General features: G+C 46.9%; 1 protein-coding gene across 2 annotated transcripts in view; it reads left to right on the top strand.

Annotated features, from left to right (window-relative positions):
• Positions 1–13023, top strand: part of PTPN14 (protein tyrosine phosphatase non-receptor type 14) — a 228532-nt gene that overhangs the window by 204111 nt on the left and 11398 nt on the right. Inside the window, exons 17-19 of one of the 2 annotated variants that reach the window (XM_075530321.1) lie at positions 2402–2530; positions 4520–4754; positions 12207–12370. In XM_075530321.1, the coding sequence (XP_075386436.1) occupies positions 2402–2530; positions 4520–4754; positions 12207–12370 (528 nt within the window). The remainder of the gene's footprint in view (positions 1–2401; positions 2531–4519; positions 4755–12206; positions 12371–13023) is intronic. The other variant, XM_075530331.1, reaches the window with a different exon arrangement.

Here is a 13023-nt window from a genome sequence, read left to right as displayed (position 1 = left end):
GAAAGGAAGGGAGACTGGGTCCTGCAGTAGCGTACAGGTGAGATGATTCATAAAGCATCGTGCTCTTCACGCCGGGGCTTTTGTAAGGCGCCCACGCCTGCTCTGCAGAGCAACAGTTAGACGGGGCTCTGTCCCATGGATCCGAACGGCCGGCGCTAGAAGACGTGTCTCCAAAAGGCGTGGCACCCCTGGGAGATGTTCTCACCACTGACAAGGAAGCCGTGGGAAGTGCTTTGCAAGCCATGGGTCACAGCATGTTGGCGGGATGAACACTATTTAGTGGTTATAACCAGGTGTTTTGCTTTTGTCTTGTAAATTAAATAGACTAGAATGGAAAGCGCCAGAGTGCACCGCGCATCGTAAACATAGCTATTATTTCTGCCACAAGTAAACCCTGTTAGTTTATATGTACACACATTCATGTAATCTTTCGTGTGCACATGTACGTTTTTGTATGCGGATATATGTAGATACACAAACAGACGTGTGTTGGTATGTGGGCATGCATCTGTGTATCTGCACACATATGTCCATATGAGGGGGTTTCAAAAAGTGTGTTGGAAGTTGAATTAAAACCAAATGGAATCTTTCCACACACTTTCTGAAGGCCCCTGGTATGAATGCATCCTTCCAGATGTGCGCATATCAGGGACCTTCGAAAAGTTCATGGACATGGAATTAAAAGATAAACATTTTAAAATGAAAACTTCAAATCTCACGTAAGCTCCAACCAGGTCAAGGCACTTTTGTTAGTGGTGACACCCGCCATTCATCATGCTAAAGAACTGAGGCTCCTGGAGTTTAATCATGTTGACGCAGCCTTCTTTATATTCCCAGAGGGAAAAATGCATGGCCCTTAAGTATTTTTTAAGATTGGGAAATAAGCAAATAAAAAAGTCAGTCGAAGGCAAATCAGGATTACAGTATCTGATTTGATTGCCCATCAGAACTCTTTCAAAATCGCTCGTTTGATTAGACATTGTCCTGGTAGAGAACTCTCTGGTGAAGCTTTCCTGGACATTTTTCTGCTGAAGCTTTGGCTAACATTTTCAAAGCACTTTCATGATAGCAACTCTTGGCCCTCCAGAAAGTTAGCTAGCAAGATGCCTGGAGCATCCCCAAAGCTATTGCCCTGATCTTTGGTTTGGACAGATCTGCTTTCCCTTTGATTTAACCTCCGCCGCCTCCGGCTAGCCAGTGCTTTGGGCATGTGTTGTCCTCAGGATTGTACTGGTAAAGCTCTGTTTCTTTTCTTTGTGTAATTCTCGGGGAAAAAAAGCTTCAGGATCTTGACTCCACCTGTTTAACATTTCCATCGAAAGCTCTGTTCTATGCAGCTAATCTGGGCACACCAGTTTTGGCACCTAGCGAAGAAACAGTTTGCTTCACTTTAATTTTTCAGTCAGAGTTGTATAAGCTGAACCAGTGGAGATGTCTATGGCGTTGGCTGTTGGTTCTGCTGTTAATCACAGACCCTGTTTAATCAGGGCACGGACACAATTGTTTCCTCATAAATAGATATGGGTAGTCTGCCCTTGTGTGCTTCGTCTTCAACAGCATTTCACTCCTTTTCTAACCAAGTTATCTGTTTGCAAACTGCTGACTGCTTTGGGCCATTGCCCTCGTAAACTTTTCTTAAAGCATCAGTTATCTAACTATTCTTTTTACCCGAGTTTCGATGTTTACTCTTGCTTTAATCTTAGCAGAATTCATATTGCCCTGTTAGGGGCACGTTTCAAACGGAGGCTTTCTTATTCTTAGGGCCTCAAACTAGATCCTATTTAGATATGTTGTAACAAGCTAGTAGTTCAGAGTTCACTTTAGTTAGTGCCCCACGTTTTGAAGTCAAGACATACATTTTTCATAATACACATTTTTCACGAACTGTTTGAAGACCGCTCATAGGTGTTTTTAAGGTGCACTGGCTTGTACATTTCACTGTGTCACAGACCCCCCCCCCCCATACACACACACAAAATCAGGTAGATGTTTTAATAGGCTTGGGTAGCGGAAGGGTTTTTATTTGAGAATGTTTTAGTAGCCACCCGTGGTCTTAGAGTTGTTGTTAATTGCATTTTACCCCCAAAACACTATCCAAGATTTAGAGGGGGTTAAAAGGGAGCCCTAGCGGTGTAGTGAGTTAAGCTAATGATCACGTCCGCAGTTGGAACCCACCAGCCATTCCTGGGGAGAAAGATATGGCCGTTTGCCCCCATAAGGATTTGAAATGTAAAATTCTTCAAAACTCAAAAGGGCAGTTCTACCCCATCCTGTAGGGCCACTGAGAGTTGGAACCAACTCGACGGCTGAGTTTGCTTGGTTTTAAAAGGGACATGTGCTCAGCAGCTGACGCTGCCCCGGCGGACAGGCTTCGCTCACCCATACTTTCTTTGTTCTCCAGGTGGTGGTTGGTGGGGCAGAATGGCACTACATCGCCACTCAGGGGCCTCTGCCACATACGTGCCACGACTTCTGGCAGATGGTGTGGGAGCAGGGGGCGAATGTGATCGCCATAGTCACTGCAGAGGAGGTAAGCAGGTGGTCCTCACCAACCAGCCTTCTCCCAGGGGAAGGGTGGCCCGAAGACCGGCTTTGTGGCCGTGACTTCCCTGCCCCATCCTCCCTGTGCAGAGAGCTGTCTCTCTGCAGACCCTGTGTTTTCTCACTTCTACCGCGATTTGGGCTCCCCCCACCCCCAGAGGTCATTTATTGTCACAGGACCTATTTTCTCCTTGTTTTTCACTCTTTTTCTTGGAATGCCATAAGCTGACATTTTAGAAAATTTAAAAACTCCTTTTCAGCCGTCTGACTCTTACTGTGCCAGACAAGCGGTCTCTTGACTGACATTTGAGAGCCCTAGACGGCTCTGCGCACACAGACGTATTCCCCACCCGGGCTTAGCCAGCCCGCTTATCAGCTGAAAAGAGACCAGAGGCTGGCTGCTGTTCCTGCCGACGTCTCTGTTCTGGAGGGAGAGGGGAGAAATCGTTTTCTTCCTTTGCCAAGCCAAACACAGTCTTCCTACTGTAACTGGAGAACTCTACATAGTGCAAAAAAAAACAAAAACCCGCACACACCACCAGTCGGCCCAGCCGTCAGCTTTGAGCCTGCCGTCTTTGGGGAAGATGTTTTATGTTTCTTCTCATCACATTCTCAACCTCTTTTTTTTTTTAACCGTGTCAAAAAAAATTAGCCTTTGATGAGATGCCAACCTATATTTTGAAGTCTTTTAAAGAGCTAGCTTGCTTTGTTTTACCAAATAATCTTCCCCTTTCTGAACTATCTGAAGAGGTAATGGAGAACACAAAGAACTGAGGGGGAAAAAAAGTCCAAGTCTCTTCACCGACTGTTCTAAGCAGCTGCTTTCCAGAGCAGCTCATTGGGCACTTAAATAGGGACTTGGCCCTCTCTAAAGCCAGTTACACATCTCTGGGCCGACCTTCCCACCAAGAGGAATCGTCCCTGAGGTCCCTAAAGTGGACTTACAGCCTCAGGAAATTCTCTTGCTGTAAGGAATAAATAGAGCACACCATCTGTGTGCCCCTCAGAGGCACGGGCTTCGCCCCAGTGGAGCTTACCCTGTCATGGGAGAGACAGTAGTAAGGGCCCAAGCAGAGTGTTTGGTGCCGTGGAGAAAATGGTCAAGGTCACGGGCAGAGAAGGAGCCGTCCCGATGCCACACTTGAGCTCTCCTCTCAATAATGACAAGCATGCCCACCGCCAGCCCTGCACTTGCCCCCAACCCCCAACTCTGGGGCTCCTTCTTCGCCACATTCCCTCCTCTCTTACAGCCCCAATCCAGAGGCCTCAAAACCGTAGAAAACTTAAACCCCATTTTGTAACTGGTGGGGGGACACACCTGCTCTGAAAAGATGATCATCATGAAGGAGGCATGAGCGGCAGGGCAGCCAGCTGCTGTCCACCTTGGTGTGGTAGACGGTGCTGAAGCAGAGGGTCAGATTGGAAAACCAGGAGACCCTCAATGACAGTGACAGCATCGTGGACTCTGGCATAAAGGAAGAAGCGCAAGACTGTCCTGTGCTGCCTGCTCCACTGTGGCTGAGACTTGGGGCCGCTTGCCTGTAGGAGAAGGAGCACCATGGCTGGCAACAGCTCCTTCCTGGTGCACACAATGCAACATCCCCGGTCCTCACCACGGATCCAGAGGCCTCTCTGACCCCTCTCCTACCACCTCCCCCTCACTACCCACACTGCCCCCTCTCTGCTGACCTCTCTGTTGCTTGAGCTTGTTCCAGAAGCTGGGGTTTGCACCTGGCTCTTCTCTTTAACGTTCAACCACAGCCCCACTGTGCATTTCAACAACCCCACTGCTGCTGCAACCAGCGTGGCGAAACGTCTCCGCGGGTGTAAGCAGTGCGCTGGGTGGCAGGCTCCACACAACGCTCCTGAGCTAGTAACCTAGAAGCGCTTTGCCTTGCCTTTGTTCTCAGATTATCGGCGGAAGAGGATGAGATCTTCCCCTGCCTCATTTCCAATTTTGCTTTTGTTTGTGATTCAGGAGGGGGGGCGAACCAAGAGCCACCGATACTGGCCCAAGCTGGGTTCCAAGCACAGCTCAGCCACCTATGGCAAGTTCAAGGTCACCACAAAGTTCCGGACAGATTCCGGCTGCTATGCAACCACAGGCTTGAAGGTCAAGCACCTTTTGTCTGGGCAGGAAAGGACAGTGTGGCATTTACAGTATACCGACTGGCCAGATCATGGCTGCCCTGAGGACGTCCAAGGATTCTTGTGTAAGTTTTGCCTTCCTGTTCTGTTGGTTTTACCAACTGCGTCGATGGTTTATTAGTTGGCGGTGCAGGGAAAAGCCCGAGAATGGTTTCTGTTAGGTAACAAAAGTGTTGTGATTTTGACACCTATGCCCTTGAGCACTATGTAGACCAGACGAGGAGAACGCAGTGCAATTTATTATATGCTGTTGACCTTGTAGGCAAATAAGCGAAAACTGTTAAGCTCATTGGTTCAACCTTGGTTTAGACTTTTGACTACTGGGTCATAAAGAGCTTATTTTAGATTTCCCATGGAGGGTTGCATCTCACAAGCAAGCCCTGGGTTTTCCTACCACCATACATCGCAGGACTTTCTCATACCCACAAGAAGATATACCACCTTTCAGTGAAGTCAATTTATGGTTCTTGAACCAAATGTGCTCAGAAGACAAATCCATTGATGCTTTGTTTTTGTTCTTTTTCTGGCTACGGTTATTTTGGAAATAGGTTCACCCAGCTCCAATGGAGTAATGCATCGGAAAGCCTAATATTCAGTGTGTGCTCACTAGATCTTGCTCTGGGATCACAGAAAGGAAAATGGGCCCCGAGGTCTTGGTTTTAAAGGTGTTCACACTTTGCTGGGATACCATTCAGCTGCTAATTGAAAGGTTAGCAATTCATCCCCATCTGGCTCTTTGTTAGAGTGACTTACCAGTGGCTCCCATAAAGATTGTTATTGTGTGCCCCTGTAAGACAGAGTTGAGCTGCCCCAAAGGGTTCCCTTACTGTAATCTTACAGGGAGCAGATTGTCAGATCTTTCCTCCCACCGAGGAGGACAGGGCTTTCTAACAGGGACAGTTCTACCCTGCCCTGGAAGGCCGCTATGAGTTTGAATGGACTACTTGGCCATGAGATTTTTAGTTGTCTCCCACAGAACCACTAGTGATTCCAACTGCGCCTGGCCATTCTTTTAGCAGTCAAGTACTTAGCCATGGCACCACCAGGATTCCTTCCTGTAAAGATGAGAGCCGAGAAAATCCCTGTGCAGCAGCTCTGCTCTGTCAAACGGGGTAGCCACAATGAAAGTGGTCTCCCTGGCACTCAGCAACACAATCTGATCGGAAAGAAGCTAGTGTTTATAATCCAGGGTAGATGTGACCCGTCATCCTGCTTTCCCCAGATGACTGGAGCTCTCATGCAACTTCTCATTGAGTTGCTCCCAACCTTGGCAGCCCCAGTCGTGGCAGAGTAGAACTGTCCTCCTTGGGTTTCAGTGGGTGATTTGGGGGAAGTAGATCTCCCCCAGGTATTTCTTCTGAGGCACTTCCGAGTGAACTCACACCGCCGGCCTTTGGGAGGACAGCCAAGCACATTAGCTGTTTTCACCATCCAGGGATGCTGCTTCCTACAAGCTGCCCTAGATTTGGCCCTCCGCTCGTGGGGAGACCACATTCCTGGCTTACCTAACTCGGAAGGAAGCCCTGGGCAACGGACATTGGTAATGGTTGTACAACATGGCTTATGTCATCGATGAATTATACATGCAAAACATGGTGAATAGGCAAGTATTTGCTACATTTTTACAATAACTTAAAATAAAAACAAAGGACCAAGATGAGGGGAGATAAAAGAAGGGGGGTGGGAGGCCAAGTCCTGGGCTTCCTTGCAGATTTATACTTGCTGTGTTCCTGAATCTCCAGTGGGCCAGAGGTCAGATGGTCTGCATCAGTCCCGCATCCAGGCGGAGGTGTTGGATAATGAAAAAAAAGAAAACCCTTGATTTTATTTTTATATTTACTTATAACGGAGTGGGAGAGAAAGAGGTAGGTTGAAGAAATGAAAGGGGAAGAAGGATAGAAAGAATAGGTTTTTAAATATGTAACTGTACCATTTTATAATTCTCACAGGGAAATTCTGATGCATACTTTGAAGTATTTCATTTCTCATTGTGCTGGTGATTGAGAAATAGAAGTAGAATGTGGCAATGATGATAGGAGTCAGAGAATTTAGGGCAGGATCTAGAGAGGTTTGGGGGTTTATCCGAGATCAAATAGCCAGTGATTTGCAGAGCAACACATTAATCAGGAGACAGTGATGTTTTGCAGAACATCCTTTCCTCCTGACACTGTTCACCCCCACCACGACCCCCCTTCTGGTGATTTTTTTTCACTAATTGATTTGTTAAAACTTTCTCTAGGAGACAGAGAATGGGATTAATAAAAGATTGGTTTGAGGAATGGCTAGTAGCTTTGGTGAAACAGCTGAAGCTTACTTTAATTTGAACCAATTTGTCCTTAGCTGTCATTGTGTCAGGCACGGTGACCCAGTGCAGGAGGATCAACAGAGAAGGATGATGTTTATCACCGTTGCTATCAAAATTGTGCTAGAAGTCTTAGCCATAGGTATAACTGAAGAGAGGATATATAAAGAATCTGAATTGGCAAGGAACTTAAACTGTGTACAAATGGATGTGATCCTTCTCTTAGAAAACCCCAAAGACTTGGCAGGAAAACTGTTGAAACTAATTAAAACATCAATAAAGTTGACGGGGTGCAAGATCAAAATGTAAAAGTCAGTTGGATTCCTTTATGTTAACACAGAGAGCTCTGAAAGGGATGTCGGGAAAACACCACCATTTACAATAGCCACCCCAAAAGCAAAATACCTAGGAGTAAATATAAACAGAAAACTATAAAACCACTACTATAGGAAACCAAAAGAGACTTACATACATGGAAGTATATACCATGCTCATGGATAGGGAGACTTAGCATTGTGAAAATGTTCTTACTGCTCAAAGTGATCTACAGATGTAATGCAATCTGAATCCAGAGTTCAACACCATTTTTAGAGAGATGGATAAACTAATCGCTTAGTGTATATGGAAGGGAAGGAGGCTCTAAATAAGCAAAGCACGACTAAAGAACAAAGTAGACCGCTTATCTCCTGATCTCCAAACCTGCTGTCCAGCTGCGGTATTCCAAACATCCCAGTGTGGCACACTGAAGACACAGAACACGGGAACACAATGGAGAGCCTCGGAAGTGCCCCTGTATACTGCCTTCTAGAAGGTCAAATCCATCCATGGACTGATCTTTGAGAGAGGGTCCCAGCACACCAAATGGAGAAATGGTAAGTCCTTTTAACAAATAGTGCTGGCAAAACTGGACATCCTTTTGCAGAAAAATGAAGCAGAACCCAACTCTCAAAACATACAAAAAATCTCAAAATGGATCAAAAACCTAACTAAAACATAGAACTATAAAGATTGTCCATGAAAACGTAGGGACAGACTTCCGAACCAAACTCACTTCCATCTAGATAATTCTGGCTATTAGCAACGCTGTAGGACAGGGTAGAACTGCCCCTGTGACTTCCCAAGATGAACTTTAAAAAAACCATTTTATTGGGGGCCCTTACAGATCTTATAACAATCCATAATTCAATTGTATCAAGCACAATCATACATATGTTGCCATCATCATTTCCAAAACATTTTCTTTCTGTTCGAGCCCTTGGTATCAACTTTCCCCCACCCTCCTTCCTACCTTCATGAATCCTTGATCAATTTTATATTATTGTTATTTCTTATCTTACACCGTCCGTTGTCTCCCTTCACCCACAATTCGATTATTCATTCACCTGGGGCGGGAGTGGGTTCTATATCCAACCTTGTGATCGGCTCGTCCTTTCTCCCTCTTAACTCCCTACCCCCAGCCCCACCACAACACTTTATGGGGGTTAGAAAGCCTCATCTTTCTCCCACAGATTGGCTGATATTTTCAAGCTGCTGACCTTGCAGTTAGCAGTCCAATTTGTACCCACTACACCACCAGGACTACCTGGGACACATTTAGGAGCCTTAATACATGGGCCCCTGTTACACATAGCTGAAACCACAAATAGCAGAAGGCAACATAGATGACCGGGGTCTCCTAAAAATCAGACACATGTGCATCAAATGTTCTCACCAAAAGAGTAACAAGAGACCACGTAGACTGGGAAAATGTTTTGGCAATGAAATATCAGACGTGGGACTTATCTCTAAGACTTATAGAAATATTCAACACCTCAACAAGAAAAAGACCAAAAATCCAACTTAAAAATGAGCAGAGAACATGAACAGACACTTCACCAAAGACAATATTCAGGCTGCTAACAAGCATATGAAAAAATAATCTCGATCCATCAATCTTTAAACCCACCGAATCACTACCATTGAATCCATTTTTAAATCACAGTAAACCCTCTAGGAACGAGTGGGGTAGTGGTTATGTGTTGGGCTGCTAAACTCAAGGTTGGCAGTTCAAAACCACCAACTGCTCCTCAGGAGAAGGAAAGATAGGGCATTCTGCTCCCGCAAAGTGTTGCAGTCAGAAACCCACAAGGACAGTTTTACCCTGTTCTACAGGATCACTATGAGTCAGCATCAGCTCAGTGACGGAGAGCACAGAGAAGCACTGCCGCTTAGAGTATCGGAGATTTAAGTCTTTATGGGAGGAGAGGCAGCCTCATCTTTCTCCCAATGAGTGGCTAATAGAATTGAACTACTGATCTTGCAATCAGCAGCCAGCACATAACCCCCTGCACCACCAGAGCCACTAGACAAATGCACTTCAAGACAACAACATATCACACCGGCATTAGTAAAAGCAAAGTTCAAAAACACAGAGAACAATAAATGCCAGCAAAGGTGTCAAGGGACTGGACCCTCCTTTGTTACTAGTGGGGCTGTGAAACCGAGGGAAAGGCATAGTGGTGCCTTTCGCAAATTGGAAACAGGAGTTCACCTTGCTTCCTAGCAAAAACCAAAGCCGTAGCACAAGTCGGTGCTGTGGTCACCACCGCGCTGTCCATAATATCAAAAGGACGGAAACAACCCAAATGCCCATCCCTGGAAGAACGGCTAAACAAACCATGAGACATCCACCCGATGTGATACGATGTAGCGTTAAAGGAAAATGAAACCCCTCGTGACAGGTATGAATCTGGAGACCATTGTGCGACGTGAAATAAGTCTGAAGGGCAAATACCATATAAGACCACTCTTTTAAAAACGTCACCTTTCACACTAGAAGAAGCATTCTTTGATTGTTGTCAGATGTGGACGGGGAAGGTAAACGAGAGGCCAGTGGTAAATGGGTGCTGGCTCCAGTGAAGGGCAAGGCACTACAGTAAAAGAGAGGCCAGCCAGCCGTGATGGAGGAAGGCACACGGTGAGGTTTGCACGAGTTAAAGGCAACAGAGGTAAAGACGGAAACAACGGTGATCTGTGGTCTGTTGCAACGACGGTTTATTCGCTGCCTTCAGAGATGCAGTTATTTGTCATCCCTAGCTGGAGAAAGGAAAGGTGATGGAAATTGAAGACGCATGAAAACAATTAGCCCAGTTGACTGAAAGTCCAGGTAAACATCACTCACCACACCCCCGAGGTCAGAAGAACTAGATGGTGCCTGGTTACCACTACCAGCTCTTCTGAAAGCGATCACGTTAGAAGGGCCTGGATAGAGTGAGAGAAAGAGTGTGGAACAAAACTCAAAATCACAAAAAAGACCAGGTGGGCTGGTCAGATAGAGACTGCTGGAGCCCCTGAGACAGTGGCTCTTAGTCACCGCTCAGATCTGGAAAGGAACCCAGCCCCATGGTCAGATTTTCAGCTCAAGAGCAAACAGATCTAGAAGGAGAACACTAATGCTAAGCAGGAAGGTCCACTTCACAATACGCAGCCATCTGAGACGCAAAGGGCAGCGTGTCCTCACGGACAGTGTTCAGGAGGGTTAGGAAAGGGGGATGAAGTGCAAAGAGGAATGAGGGAATTGCAGTCAATGGCATGAAACGTGTGTGGATTCTTGAATAGAAAAATGACCTGCTCTTGAATCCTCCTCTCAAATCGCAATGAAAAAGTCATTGTTAAGAAAGAAAAACACTGGCTGTCCTTTTCTTCTAAGTTTTAAGAAAACTTTAAAATATTTTTGCTCATGGGTAAATTAGGCTACTGTGGGGTGGGTGGCAAAATAGTACCCAGGCTAAATTGCCTGCCACCCGACTGAAGTCTGTAGTACGTTGTCTTATAAGATACTTTATTAATGCCTTTGACAGGGCATGCTTCTGCTAGAATCCACCGTATCTACTTTTGTTTGGTCAAAGCCCATTTGAGAGTGACATCGATTATGTAGCCCAACATCCCCTGCATTTTCCATCTTCTATTTAGGCCAAGGTCAACCATTGCTATTTTGTGAAGCCCGGAATGCTTGGTCCTCTAATACCCCCCCCACCTCCCCCCAAGCACAGGGTCACGAAGAGAATGCTAGGCACTGGTTGTTTGAGTTCATCTAGAGGTGCCCAGTAGGCACTGCTGCCTCTGTCCAGCTCAGGCCACTCTTCGTCCCTCTTGGTTTGTTGTGTTTGTGCTCATCCGACATTGTGATGACTCATGTATTTTGGCAAATTACTTCCGATCACTTTATAATTGCATAACGTGGCAATGGAAAATATGGGTTCTTTGTAATTACATGTGAGCAGATGCTTTTACATTATTAGGACAGTTCAGAGCACTATTTTCTCTGTAACAATTTGAGCATTTCCCCTCCAGTTTTATTGATCCCGTTGCCCAGCAACGAAGTTTGCCAAATATTGAGAGCCTCCCAGACCAGCTTCTTCCTGAAGCTTCTGAAAGATCCGAATGCGTCATGGACTCTCTGCAGTGTGGGGCGATCTGTCGATCGCAGACACACTCTTCCCCTTGTTCCAAGATGCTGGCATGAGCATTTGTCCTGCAGTCCTATCTCTTCTGTGTCACATTGGAGTCAGTGAGCAGACATTGCATGACCTCCCCTCCCCGCCGGTTATTGGAGGAGATGGAGGAGGGGATGGCGCACTCCCCTTCACCCCCCACTCACGCTGCCTTTGGCTGGGGGTTCATCCTGGGCTCCCCACTGTAAAGCCTTGATCATAGCCACATGCCGAGAAGCAGACCCTGCACCGTCTATTTGGAAACCTAAAACTGCCGCCAGGCCTCCCGTGCCGTTCGCTCCTCAGGGCGGGAGAGGAAGCGGGCAGATGGATGCTCTCTTCCCACTAGAAATTGGCTCTGACAGGCAGGGGTTTCAACTGGGCTCCGTGTCATTCTGGTCCCAGGCTGTTAATAGTAGAAATTGCTGTAAGTAATGTCTAGAATCATCTGCTTGGGGGACTTGGGGAGTTGCAGAGGGGAAAACAGAATTTAATTTTTTAAAAAGAACTGTTTAATTTAAAGAACAAATTCTCCCATGAACTACTTGACTCCCAGCTGGTCCTTTCTGGATCCAGAACTAGGCAGTGAGCACCAGCCAAATAATTAGTGTCTTGTAAGAACTGTAAATTATTGTCACTTTAAAAAAAAAGTGGGGGAAGGACACTCAGCACCCGCTTTGCTCCCCCGTCTTCTGCAAAGCCACGGAGGGTTTGGGTGACAGGATTGGCCTTCTGTCTTGCAGCCTACTTGGAGGAGATCCAGTCCGTCCGTCGCCATACCAACAGCATGTTGGAAGGCCCCGAGAACCGGCACCCCCCCATCGTCGTCCACTGCAGCGCAGGGGTGGGCCGGACGGGCGTGGTCATCCTCTCAGAACTGATGATCTACTGCCTGGAGCATAATGAAGTAAGTCACTCGGCCTCCTCCCGAGCAAGCCACAAATAGGCCCGCTGGCCTGGCCAAACCGTTACCCGTGCCCTTTCTTTTCCAGGGGTCCCCCCCCCCCATACACACACACACTCAGCCTGTTTTCCAGACCCAAGATTCCGTGTTTGACTCTGACCTTTACAGTCTTTCCTGTCTTTGCCCCGGGCTGCTCCCAGAGCTGCCCAGATGAGAGTAAGAAATGAGAGCACTTGGCAGGAAGCATTTGGAGAACCCAAGCTTGGTCGGGAGCTAGCTTCAGAAGCCCACCGTGGCTGGCAGACCATCTGGCTGCATGGCAGATAATTTTCCATGCTGGGCTATTCGGGTGAGTAGAGTGTAGCTGTATCTCGAGGATATATTTTGGCCTAAATCCGATGGGGGGAAGATTTGTGTATGCTTTGAAAATGCTTTCTGTGCTTCTGAGCAAGGCTTTCTTTTAAACGTGGTAATTTGCTCTAGTCTAGACCTGGAGTGGTATGCATCAGCAGGCCAGGGAGACACCTGAGTAGGCAAACATCACCTGTCTTTGCAGCCCCTGCAAGCCCAGCTCCACAGGGAGAAGAGCTGCCAAGCCTGGGTGCCTGGGTGCCCAGCCTGCCCGCACTGCTGTCAGGCTAGGAGTGACACCAAGG

Source organism: Tenrec ecaudatus, chromosome 1 (assembly GCF_050624435.1).
Source record: "Tenrec ecaudatus isolate mTenEca1 chromosome 1, mTenEca1.hap1, whole genome shotgun sequence".
In the NCBI taxonomy this organism is placed as follows: Eukaryota; Metazoa; Chordata; class Mammalia; order Afrosoricida; family Tenrecidae; genus Tenrec; species Tenrec ecaudatus.
The sequence above is the reverse complement of the archived record's forward strand: the minus strand, read 5'-3'. Positions and strand labels throughout refer to the sequence as shown.